The sequence below is a fragment of the Juglans regia genome, chromosome 3 (assembly GCF_001411555.2).
Source record: "Juglans regia cultivar Chandler chromosome 3, Walnut 2.0, whole genome shotgun sequence".
Classification (NCBI taxonomy): domain Eukaryota; kingdom Viridiplantae; phylum Streptophyta; class Magnoliopsida; order Fagales; family Juglandaceae; genus Juglans; species Juglans regia.
In genome coordinates this window covers 26819317-26833439 of record NC_049903.1, presented here as the reverse complement: position 1 = coordinate 26833439, position 14123 = coordinate 26819317, and the positions used below count along the sequence as shown (strand labels likewise).

Genomic DNA, 14123 nt, shown 5'->3' with positions numbered 1-14123 from the left:
GTACGTTCAGCCGTTACATGATGATGAATTGCTTCACACCAAAATATATAGGGTAGGGGGATAATTAAATGTAAGTTCAAATGTTTAAAGGTGTATAATAATGATCATTGTATCAAACTCTGTCCGAATTAATTAACATATGTTTAATTTCCGATCAACATCCAAAAAAGGGGTGTACGTACGTACGTCCGTCTAAACACACTACAAGAAATAAGGCTTTTTGCGGCGATTTTATGACTGTTGGAAATAAAATCGCCGCATAAAGCCTTTATTTGCGACGATTTTTAAATCGTCACGATCTTTTTATATAAAATTTTGAACATGGTCTTTTACAGCGATTTTTTAGCCTTTTGCGACGCACATATCCGACGCAAAAACTAATATGGTCATTTGCAGCCATTTTTTCCTTTTTGTGGCGAAACAAATCGCTGGTATATTTAAAAAAATTTGTTACGACGATTTTTAAATCGCTGCAATTGCAAAAGTGGCCTTTTCCAGCGATTTTTTAACTTTAAAAGCGTTGCAAATAATAATTTAGCTTTTGCAGCGATTTTAAAAGTGTTGCAAAAAAAGAATTTTTATTTTGGCGAATTACAAGTCGCTGCTTAATCTCAATGCGAAGTGAAAATCACATAGATGTATAATTTACTTTTGCGGCGATTTTTTCACTTTTAACGGCGATTTTATTCGTCGCAATAAAGGTTTCAACTGTTGCGGCATTAATCTGCCGTCGATTAGGAAAAATCGCCGCTGGAAATAATTTTTACGGCGAACATTATCGCCGTAATAAAATTTAAAACGCCCGCCCTAAGTTTTCTTGTTATTTCTTTCCCTCCAGCCCTTATTTCTTTCCCCTCCTCCCCCCTCTCTCTCCCCAATCCGTCTCCTCCCTCAAGCCTCTGCTGCGCACAGCCCGTCGCCAATGGCCCCACCATGCCACCACATTCTCATCTCGACGGCCACCCCTTCCTTCTCCACTCAATTTGATTCACGAGCAAGCAAGGTAGTCTCTGCGATGCGATTTCTGTATCGTCTCCTTGTTCTTCTACCGTATCTACTTATAGGGTTTTAGCCTCTTCGATTTGATTTGTTGGTGATTTTGTCAAATTTTTTAAATTCGATTTTCTGCCTTCATATTTGGATACATTTCTACGAACTTTCATGCAAATAGGGAGAGTTTTATGTAATTAACTCCATGTTACCATACACATAGGGAGAGTTTTGCATATCGCTCGTTGCGGGCTAGCAGTTGTATGGTTAAAACATAAAGATTTGGATGCACTTTAACCTTTTCTGAATTAGCTCTGCAAAAGTAGATACAGATAAGAATTCATGGACATGAGAAAAGAATAGAAAAGAATTGATTTGGATGCACTTTAGGCTTGATTTTATTTTCAGCTTGGTCCAGAAAAGAATCATGAGCCTTTTTTGCAATAAATTCTGCACTTTTGTACCATCTGAGTCACAAACTAGACCATTGATGGGAGTTCTAATCATGGTTACTACACACATTTGTACAATTTGGGCATGGATGAGGCCATCATAACGCAGGGAGTGGCTCTCACAACTAGCTATCACAGAGTAGCATCAGCCCTTTAGTAACGATCAACTAATTCCATGTAAAAGATGAGCTCCTCAAGCACATATTGACCAGATTGATGATTGGAGAATAATCTATAGTTTTTAAGTAAAAATAAAGAGCTTAGACTGAAAAACTAGAACCATCATGCTTTGCTTTTACCTCAACAGCCGTGAATCAACTTCCAAGTTCAGTAATACAGCATACCTGTGAAGGAACTCAATAATGATGGCAACCAAGTAAGAAGGGTCTCCCACCATCTCATGGGTGTCTAGTGAATGCTGTATTGCACATCTCACAGGAGTCTAGCAAAGTCTCTGGTTCTTAATTTTTTATCCAATTTTGAACTAAACTCAGCCCAAACTAATTACAACTATAATGGACTTAGTTTTGTCATTAAAATATGCAAACAAATATTTTTACACTAGCAGTGGTGTTGGCATGATGATCAACTTACCACAAAATATTTTTGTCATTAAAATATGCAAACAAATATTTTTACAAAAATTTTTACATGGTGTTGTCATGATGATCAACTTACCACAAAATCATTTGTATAAATATTGATCATGCATATATACAGCTAGCCCGTGTTGTCATCATGTGCTTAATTGGTTCATGATTGATATATACACGATACGGCCTAGCTACATGAATATATATGTCCTAAATATACTCATCAACACAGGTCAGAACGATCGACTATATATGTAATATTATATATATGGGACAGTTTTTTAATTGGATATTTTCCTTTTTGGGCTTTCTATATATATATATATATATATATAGTTGAGGTCTACATTTATATATATATATATATATATATATATAATACATATAAAAATAGTCTAAATATGTGCTAAAACAGTGTACATTTTTCATGGCTTTGCAGGTGCTGGAAGCACAGCTCTGCATTATGCTGCATGCGGGGGAAATGCACAATGTTGTCAAGTAAGTTTTCAATTACTCTGAATTTGAATACACTATTGGTATTTATGCTGAAGTTTCTAATTTCCTTTCTTTCTGTTCAGATTTTAATTGCCAGGGGTGCCAGTCTGACTGCTGAAAATGAGAATGGGTATGCATTTCAATTTCCTGTCACTTCTAATATATCTTATGATTTTATTCTAGTTTAACTGGGAAGTTTTATTGTTTCTTACAACTTTTGACTTTATCAATTTGTTGTTCAATTGGTTGGGCATAGGAATAAAGTGTCTGGTGATGACATACCATTTATTCAGGACTTACTCGTGATAATTTTTTATAATGCTTGCAGTAGTTTTAAGATAAGCTGTATGTGTTTCTTTTGTATGTAGATATATATTTATTATTGTGTGGAGAATTTTATTTTCCTATTACCTTTGTTGAAATCTTGTAGGTCACCATAGTAGTAGTTGCAGTACCCGAAGGGCTTCCCTTTATTCTAGTATATCCAGTTTCTTTATTCTACATGACACTTTATTTTTTGTTTTTTTGATAGGAACATGATTAGCTTTGTCAGTGGTTAAACTGGTTAGCTTTGTCATCCATATGCTTGGCACTATCGATTTGGTTAACTGAAGCCCTTCGTATGTTGCTGTATAAGTGTGCCTACAAATAATATCATCTTTGTGTTACAGGAAAGATGTGCAGGTGCTGACAGTTTATCTCTTGTTGCTCAAGTATTGCATAGATCTAAATCTCATCTCCAATTGATGCTTCTGCAAAATAATGGAACTATAGTTGATGATTTTTATGTCCATCTGGTATGTTCCTCCCTTACAAATCTCTTGGAGCATTCAGTATTTGTTATGGAGGTTTGGCAACTGACAAAAAATTGACATGGATTTCAGTTTTAGTTCACTTAAATGTAAATAAAGACTTGATCAAAAGCTGGGGATGTAAGCCTATTTGAAGATATAATTGGTAGGAAACAAAAGTCATAAAACCCTGTGTCTCTGTCTATAACCTATCATTTGGTGCCAGTTAGATGAATTTCTATCTGATTGGAGAGTCACCTGCATCCGTATGTTCAAACATGGAGCACACAACACATACACTAAAGAATACTTGTTATCCTGTTTATGTTCGTCTTTCATGATGCGGTTCTTTTATATTTAGGCCATATGGGTTTACTTCAAAACAAAGCCTATTAGGTAATAGCTGTGCTTGAGTTTTGTGAATGATGACAATAGTTTTACCAATCCTTGTTTACTCTGAGAAATTCTTGTCATGTGCCTCTTTTTAAAACATCTTTTTGCCATTTTTGTTCATTTTTCATTTTTCGATTGACTCTTTTTCCTTTTGCTGATTCCGCTCCCACTTCCACAATAGTGACTAAAGTTCAGGACCAAGCACGAACTTATGGTAGTGTTTCATAGGAGTAGTTCTTGTTGTTTCCCACATCTAATTGAGTGAGATTTTGACATTTCATTACTTATTTTTTTAGTAAAAATATCCATATATTGGCTGAAATGAACTTAAATACATGTGATTTTTATCAGGACAATGCAATATAGTGCATTATATTTTTTATTCGTTCTGTTTTGTGCATTTTTTTTTAATTACCTGAAATCTTTTCCGGCGAGTATAGTTCGCCGGAAATAATTTTTTGGTCAAGTAAAACTATTTCCGGCGACTTTATTTCGCCGAAAATAATCTTTTACAATGACACTTACTCGCTGAAAACGAGACAATATTATTTGCGGCGATTTTAACCGCTGCAAAAAATATTATTCACGGTGATTTTTGAGCACGCTGCAAATAATATCAAGATATTTGCGGCGATATTTTGTGTATTCACGACGATAGAAAACGCTGCAAATACTTTTTCGCAGCGAAACAAGACTAAAATCCCAACGTTATTTGCGGCGAAATTAATAATATTAGCAGCGACAAAAATCGTTGTAAATAAAAATTTTTGGCGACGAATTTTGTATTTCGCTGGCTAATCTTTTAAAAGGCTCTACAATTGCGACGGAAGTCCGGCGCAACATAAATCGCTGCAAATACTTATTTGCGGCGATTTTTGGGGTTATTTGCGGCGAATTTATGCGCCGGGAAAGACTATGTTTCTTGTAGTGACAAAAGGAGACGAAAGCAATTAAGAATAACGCAACATATACATAGATGAGCAATGCAATGAACAGTCTTAACGTGCAAGTTTAGTCAATTTTATCTTTAATTTTTTTTTTAAAATTAAATTAATATCCTTGTCAAAATGGTATTTTTTTTTCATTTGATGAAGAATTTGTACATGTAGTCTTTATTTGGAGATTGCAAATAGAATTTTTCTACATATATATATATATATGTGCGAGATAATTGACATTTTGATTTTATAAGAAAGTTGGATTCGTTGATCAAGATATAGCCCATATTTTTAAGTACTAAAATTTGAACCCCAATAAACGAAAGAAACACAACATCAAGATAGACCACCCAATTAACCACCCAAATTTCTATATTATATTATATATATATATATTTATATATATAGCAATACATGATCATGACAAAAAGGGTCGTCGATCGTGATCGATCCTATATATCCTGGTCGTTGTCGTACGAGGAATAAGCAATCGTAGCTATTCATGCCCTAATTATGAGAATATGGCATCCTCTTTTATAATTTTTGTATTCTTTTCTAACCTGAAGTTGTCTTTAAATTAATGAACTTATTCCGTTGAAACTCACCATGACATGATTAAGAGAATAATATACTTTTTTCGAATCATTTCTTTTACATTTAAAGTTGTTTTTAAATGAATTTATCTAGTGGAATTCGCCGTTATTAGATCAAGATCTCTATACCACACATTATCTACGTAACATAATTTGACTTGAAATATAATTTTTAAAATTTAAATCTTATAAATCAATTTATGTCATGTGAATGGTGTTAATGTCGTGTTTTGTACGCGTTTGGGCCAAGTTCCAGCAACTCAGGTCTTTAAATCTGAGTCTGCGAAAATGGTGAAGAAGACAACTAGAAGAGGGGGGCATTGGGGCCGGGGTAGACTCTGATGCCAAAGTTAGTATCGTCTTTTGGATAGGTTGTAAATAAATAAAAGAGTATAGGGACCAGAGAGCGTTTCTTGTACTTGGGAGTTGTTATTTATAACAGGAGTCTGTGGAGGGGGGACATATCATGTCTGCCCCCGTGGAGCCCATGTCCTTTGCACTATTTCTATTGTCAGAGTCTTTTAATGCGGCGTGTAGTTCAGGTAGTGGTATCATTAATGTGGCGTGGTTTCTTGATTTGTTTTATCTTCAGTGGTCCATCGATGTCCCATGTCAAAGGATAAGGGTTTTCCGTCTTTCCCTTTTTGCCCTGTACAAGTCCCCATGATCGTAATGTGATTGGTGAAGTCAGGCCTGTCCGTCCCATCAGCCACTATTGTTTACTTTTCCTTATAGGCGCCTTGCTTTATGGGTAAGTTTAGGCCCTATGGTCGGGTATCGGGTTAAAGCTCAGTTGGCTTGTGAAGTAGAAAAAATCCCCTTACAGATGGTGTGGGGTGTAAATGCCTTTGAATAACAATTCTCATAGAATATATTTTTATGTTTCATTGAGTGAGGATATATATATATATATATATAAAAGAAGTGTTACTGTCACAAAATTTACAAATTGACATGGTTTCATATGATATATTAGATCTAATTCATAATGAAAGTAAATTTACAATCTAACTTACAACATCAAGTTATACCTGTTTATGGTTTTAGTTTTATATGATCTATTTGTGGTTAAAACATTTCTTATAATATATATATATATATATATATATATATATATTATGATAAACTAAAATTCTTCCTAATTTTTTTTTTTTATCAAATTAGATAATCTAATGCGAAAAAAGGTACATATAGTATTAGATCCTCATGTAACATCTAATTTATATAAATATTGTATACGGGTAACATTAAAGAAACAATACTATATACAATATTAGATAGTGCAAGCCCCCGTACATTCTTTTTTGAAAAAAAAGAAAAGAATCACTTATAAAAAATGGTTTTTTCGTTGGTAGCTCAAGTTTGCCGGCCATCTTTTCTACGAAGAGTAAGGCTTCGTTTAGATTATTAACTTATCTCAACTCATCATTACAACTTTTTTAAATTTTAACATAAAATATAATAAACAATTCAACATTTTCAAATCTTAAAATAATAATAATATTAAAAAATAATATTCTAACAATATTTTATCATTTCAACTCAACTCAACTCAACTTAACTCACTTTAACATTCAAACTCAACCTAAGAGTGAATTTATATACCTTAAAATTGAACAAATCCTCTCTCGGAGTCGGACCTTAAATTTTACAAAACGCACGCAGTATGTCTACATGCCTAAAGCTGTTTTTAAACCTCCACCAACCACCCAGTTACCATGCACCCATGCCCAGCAAAGTATATGCACGCAAATTAATATCGTAGGGTCAGGATTAAGTTTCAACCAACAAGGCAACTACCCTGACGCTTTCATATGCTTACCTTTATTTCTGAGCCACACTTATGCTTACCTACCAAGACTTCTGACACGACAGTAAAAGCTCAATTCCATCTATTTAAGCCTCCTCGTTCTGTGTCCGTCTTCCCCACCAAGCAAATCCACACTCACCAACCGCTCTCACTCTCTGTCTCTGTCCCCCACACCCCCCAACTCCGGAGTACCTTCTCTTCCCACTTCTCTCTTAATTGCCTCACTCATTACTCATTAATCAGCATGGAATCCACAGGCAAGCACCAAAGCGGCTCCTTGGAGAGTCTCTGCGCCAGTATTCATGATCCCCTCAACTGGGGAGTGGTTGCCGAGTCACTCAAGGGCAGTCACCTGGAAGAGGTGAAGCGCATGGTAGCAGAGTACAGGAAGCCCGTCGTCCGGCTCGGCGGCGAGAACTTGACTATTGCGCAGGTGGCGGCCATAGCCACCAGAAAGTCGGCGGTGAGGGTGGAGCTCTCGGAGTCGGCAAGGGCGGGCGTGAAGGCGAGCAGCGACTGGGTCATGGACAGCATGAATGCCGGAACGGACAGTTATGGTATCACCACAGGTTTTGGTGCTACTTCACACAGGCGAACCAAACAAGGTGCTGCTCTGCAGAAGGAGTTAATTAGGTAAGCTAAGCGAGACTTTGTCTTAACTTCAACGTTAGCTTGTGATCCTGATCTTCGGTCTCATGATTAGCTACTGTTCGCTGTTCGATTCTCCATATTTTATAAAAAATATATATATAGATATAGAGTGTAAGGTTTCGTTTAGAAATTGAGCTTATCTCAATTCATCTCAATTCATTATTACAATCTTTTTAAATCTCAACATAAAATATAATAAACAATTCAATTTTTTCAAATCTTAAAATAATAATAATAATAAACAATAATATTCTAATAATATTTTATCATCTCAATTCAACTCAACTCACTTCAACATCCAAACCCACCTTAAGAATAAATAGTAACTAATACATAATATTCTTATATATATATATATATATATTTATACATGAGCTATAAGTTTTAAATACATAAATTCTGCATTAGGTTTTTTTTAAAAAAACAAATTTGGGTTTCATTAAAAAAAAATTAATACTTTTACTACTCATATCTATTTTATCATTATTTTTTGATTATCTCATAATATAATATTAAATGATTAAAAATAATTTATTATATTTTATTTGTGAGTCTATTATTTGATATGTCACATCAAAAAATGTTGAAATAATGATAATAAAAAGGATGATCAATAGATTTTTTATTTTCAAATTGATGTTCACTTTTTTACGAAGATTTGCATAAAATTTATATAGTTAGGACTTATACAAGAAATTTGTTATATATAAATATAATAATGTTAGGTATAAGTCTCAAATAAAAAAATTATACAAGTGCTTTGGAAAAAACTTATATGTTCCACTAATAAAAAATAATTTGTATAAATTATCTCTCGTGTATATATATATATGTGTGTGTATGTGAGGTATGTTTGGTCGAAAGTTACAAAATATATATATATATATATATATTAGACCGATTATGTATCAGCCTGCACTCTTCACATACCTTACGTGACATTTGTTTTTTTTTTAATCTAAAATGTTAAGTGTGATGCGCTGCAGTTAACAGTAGATTAATGTAAATATTATATATATATATATGTGTGTGTGTGTGTGTGTGTGGGGTCGGAAGTTGCGATGTATGTATGTATGTGTGTATATGTGAGGTAGGTTTGGTAGGAAGAAGGGGCTGCTTCAGTCAAATGGAAAGAGTACGGAGAGTACATGTTATAAATGTTGGTCAACTTTGGAAGTCAAATGAAACCGGGATGGCTCTTTGGAAAGTGTGTTGACCGGTTGTTATTATTCTGACCTACTGATATATGTATGTGTATATTTTTTTTTATAAAACTTTGATTCCGGAATTAAGGACACGGATCGGAAAATACGAGAGCGATCTTACTGTTTTAGAAAGTTGTTTTATAATTTTAAACAATATTAGTAATTTATTATAGAAGTTATATATTTATTATAAAATAGTTATTTTTTTTTTATCATTTTTGATATATACCCAAACAATGTTGAGACAATAAAATCCGCACAACGCCCTCTCAGCTTATATATTTAATATAAAATAATTAATTGACATGTTTATAGTGAAGAACAACAAGGCTCTGAAAAAAAAAAATTATAGTAACTAGTTTTTTTTTTCCCTAAAAAAACATGATAACTAATTATCCTTATGTTCACTGGATAGCTAGTTACGTGGTATGTAATTGCGCTAATTAATTTTTTTTTAAATATATGTTATTACTATGTATGTTACTGTTATATATTGTTCAGTGAAGTATAAAAACTCAATTTATGATTTACATATATTACTTCTTTTTTATAAAAACTATATACTTGTCTCCATAGTTTAACCTCAACTTTTGATTGCAATATATAAAAAGCTTAGACGTAAAATTACCAGTATTCATGAAAAAAATACAAATTTGAAATTTATCACTTCATTACAGATATTCCTAAAAAATCTCAATTTAATTATTTATTCTAAACAAAAAGTATCCAATCCTGCTGATCTGTATGCTCCATGTTGCTGCTCTAGATTTTTGAATGCTGGGATATTTGGAGAAGAAACGGACGCATGCCACACATTGCCTCACTCAGCAACAAGAGCTGCTATGCTAGTGAGGATCAACACCCTTCTCCAAGGATACTCTGGCATTAGATTTGAAATCATGGAGGCCATTGCCAAGCTCCTTAACCATAACATCACCCCCAGCTTGCCATTGCGCGGTTCAATTAGTGCTTCAGGTGATCTTGTCCCTCTTGCCTACATTGCTGGATTGCTCATCGGCCGTCCCAATGCCAAAGCCGTTGGACCCTCCGGTGAATCCCTTGACGCCACAGAAGCCTTTCACCTCGCTGGTATCGAATCTGAGTTTTTTGAGTTGCAACCTAAAGAAGGCCTTGCTCTTGTTAATGGCACGGCTGTTGGCTCTGGCTTTGCTTCTATGGTTCTTTTTGAGGCAAACATTCTAGCAGTTTTGTCAGAAATCTTGTCAGCTATTTTCGCAGAAGTAATGCAGGGTAAGCCTGAGTTTACTGACCATTTGACACACAAGTTGAAGCACCATCCTGGCCAAATTGAAGCTGCGGCCATTATGGAACACATTTTGGACGGAAGTTCTTATGTGAAAGAAGCCAAGAAGTTGCACGAGATAGATCCCTTGCAGAAGCCTAAGCAAGACCGTTATGCACTAAGAACTTCGCCTCAATGGCTTGGCCCACAGATTGAAGTTATCAGATACTCAACCAAGTCAGTTGAAAGGGAGATTAATTCTGTCAATGATAACCCTTTGATTGATGTTTCAAGGAACAAGGCTTTGCATGGTGGCAACTTTCAAGGGACACCAATTGGTGTCTCAATGGATAACACCCGTTTGGCTATTGCAGCAATAGGAAAGCTCATGTTTGCACAATTGTCCGAGCTTGTCAATGACTTTTACAACAATGGGTTGCCATCAAATCTCTCTGCAGGTAGGAATCCAAGCCTGGATTATGGTTTCAAGGGTGCTGAAATTGCCATGGCTTCCTACTGTTCCGAACTTCAATTTATGGCCAATCCAGTCACTAGCCATGTCCAAAGTGCCGAGCAGCACAACCAGGATGTAAACTCTTTGGGATTGATTTCTTCGAGGAAAACAGCAGAAGCTGTTGAAATCTTGAAGCTCATGTCTTCCACATTTCTAATAGCACTTTGCCAAGCTATTGATCTGAGGCATTTGGAGGAAAATTTGAAGACCGCTGTCAAGAATACTGTAAGCCAAGTGGCTAAAAAAATTCTAACAACTGGTGCTAGTGGAGAACTTCACCCATCCAGATTCTGCGAGAAGGATTTACTCAAAGTAGTTGATCGGGAACATGTTTTTGCCTATATTGATGACCCATGTAGTGCCACATACCCATTGATGCAAAAATTGAGGCAAGCACTCGTTGATCATGCACTGGCCAATGGAGATAATGAGAAGAATGAAAACACGTCTATCTTCCAGAAGATCGAGGTCTTTGAGGAAGAACTAAAGGCCATCTTGCCAAAAGAGGTGGAGAGTGCAAGAGTTTCAGTTGAGAGTGGTAAACCTGCAATTCCAAACCGGATCAAGGAATGCAGGTCTTATCCATTGTACAGGTTTGTTAGAAAGGATTTGGGAACTAAATTGCTGACCGGGGAAAGGGAAAGGTCTGCCGGCGAGGATTTTGACGAAGTATTTACAGCAATGTGTCAGGGCAAGATGATTGATCCAATCTTGGATTGCCTCAGGGACTGGACTGGTGCTCCTATTCCAATCAATTAGTTCATATTTATTATGTTTGAACCTTATGTCCTAATCCATTTGCTACAACCCTACTACTTTTCTACTACTTTTGTGTGCTACTTTTCTTACCCGTATGATATATATTTCATGAAATAAAGTAACCTCTTTAGCAAAAGTTTACCATATATAGAAAATAGTTTGGACCTTAATGCCATGAGAAGACCGATATCACATCTTACTTCTTTAACAGTCATTCAAGGCTGGCCCTCATGTCAAAATTGTTATGAATGATAAAGAGAAAAAACTAAAGTAAAATCACATACGACACATAAGAGTTATGTGGTTCGATAACCTGCTTACATCTCCGGACCACCTGTAGAGGATTTTATTCACATGAAAGTCAAATACACAATGCGGCAGTATGGCAGTTGTACAAAATAATATAATATATATAATTACCCGGCCGGGTCAGTTCAAAAGCCAAAAAATTGCAACGAATTTTTGTCGGATAGGGTCATCAAATCGGGACACCATAAAACAGAATCATATTTCACACAAAAAGCACAACAACGATAGCATCGGGACATGGAGAAATTCTCTCTGATCTAACTTTTTTTAGAGAACTTCTACACTCACTAAAACAAAGCGCAGTTAGCCAAAAATGAAAATCTGTTGATAAGCTTTAAGTTATGTTGAACATGGACCGAGTGGTCTGACTTAGAACTTTGTGGCAAGAAATGTGGGCTCAATTCTCCATTTCATCTACTAATAGCCAAAGAGTCCTGGTTTATAGTTGTTTTGAAGAAATTGACTAGAAACTATAATTTGAAAAATAAATGCAGCTTTGAAATGTGTTTGAAACATTATATTCAAGGTGATAATTGTTTCTACTTGAATGAATCTGTTGTTGGGTTTGTATCCAATAAAGTCAATTATCAACTTAAAAGCATACGACAGAGTTACCAACTACATGCTTATGCTTGATCATGGACTTCTAGCTTCCTTTTGGCAATGAGGACTGCTACATCCACAAAAGAATTACACAAAAATATTCTTACAAACTGACGTGGTTTCATCTGATCTGTTAGATTTACTTTATAATAAAAGTAATTTTACAATTTGACAAATTACATCAAGCCATGTCAGTTTGTGATATTATTTTTGTATAATCACTTTCTGGATAGAGTATTTCCCTTTGACAATTGGGTCCAGTTGTCTATTGCATCTAAAAAATCATGGTTTCCATGGGCTCAAGACATGATTGTATGTATTGACATGCCATTTACCATCAAGCAATCTTGCATTGATCTTCTCCTTACAATCTATTTTTGTTATGGGACATGGCTTAGAAGCATTACTCTCACCAAACTTTCCCATACTAGGAGTGCGGATTTGGAGATGGAATACTAGGAGCAAACATTATGGTTGACAAATTATTGTAATAAGAAAATTGATTTTGTTAGTGTTTCCCACAAGAGGAAATCTTCAGAAAGGAGTGGTGTTAAACCCCAAATAACACCTTCCAATGAGGTGGCACCATATCGTAATCCCATTTGTCTAAGAATGGACTGCAGAACACTGAATCGCATACTTCATACATAAAAACCCTTTCCTAAAATCATCATCCAAGACCCTTCCATCTCCCAAACCCATTGCTTGCCGTGACACTCTCTCCCCCATTGCAAGATCCTTGAAGACCCATTCTTCCATTGTTGTGACCTTCTCTCTCTTTCGTTACCCTCTCTCCAAATACTCATTCTTCCGTTGCCACGACCATTGACACCCCTTGAAGTTGACGACCTCGCCATTAACGTGACCATTGAAGCCCCTTGACTCTGTGACCCTTGAAATAGGTAGTTTCTCTTTGCCATATGACCTATATCGAGCAAGTGATTAAGAGAACACCAGGGTTCTGTTTGCTAAACTTTCTGCTACCATCAAACCCAAAATCAAAGTTTTCCTGGACTTGGGCTTTGCACTTGACGCCATTGCCAAGATCGTACACAGTGATCTATGGATTTTTACTAGGAGTGCCGGTAATTAGATTGGACCTTCAATGTTGTGTTGGAGAGTATTCAAGGTTCCAATGAAGACATCGGCAATGGCTTATCCATCTTCATCTTCATCTTCAAATCTGAATAATATGTCTTTACGTTCACTTACATTGACTTATGCATCTCTAAGTTTTTGTATAGCTATAAACAGTACTTCTTCAAGTTATCACTGTTTACTTTCCGAACATTATTTTTAATATTTTTTTTCTCTCTATCGGAATGGCTCTCTCTTGTATTTTCCAATGGAACTCCCTTGATTCCTCGAAAGTTTTCTCTCCTTCCTCTCTCTTCCTCTCTCTGCTCTCTTCGACACCAACATTTCTAGAAACAATATTTCAGCCTTCTCTTTGCTCTGCTGCACCATTGCCTAAAGCAAAGCAACTGCACCACCCACAAATTTAGTTGGCGGTTCCTTCATCAACGATGGCCTCTTCTCTCGCTCGGTACTCGATTTCGTGTGGCTGTTTGGAAACTCTAGAAAAGATGATTTCGTGCAAGCCACTTGTTTTAATTCCACAAATTATTTTGTGTGATTTCTCCTCGTGCAAGCCACTTGGTTGGAAGTTGAGTTTGTATGAAATTTATTTTAGTTTGCAGTTGAATTTGTATGGAATTTATTTTGATTGGTAGTTGAATTTGCATGGAATTACATTGTATTAAGTCATAAATTTGTATGAAATT

The 14123-nt window shown here is 35.5% G+C and overlaps 1 protein-coding gene across 1 annotated transcript; it reads left to right on the top strand.

The window, feature by feature from the left end:
• Window positions 1–7154: 7154 nt before the first annotated feature.
• Window positions 7155–11563, top strand: LOC109021248 (phenylalanine ammonia-lyase-like). Its single transcript, XM_019003846.2, has 2 exons — window positions 7155–7688; window positions 9678–11563. The coding sequence occupies exons 1-2, from the start codon at window positions 7300–7302 to the stop codon at window positions 11425–11427; spliced, it is 2139 nt and encodes a 712-aa protein (XP_018859391.1). The 5' UTR covers window positions 7155–7299; the 3' UTR covers window positions 11428–11563.
• Window positions 11564–14123: the final 2560 nt, after the last annotated feature.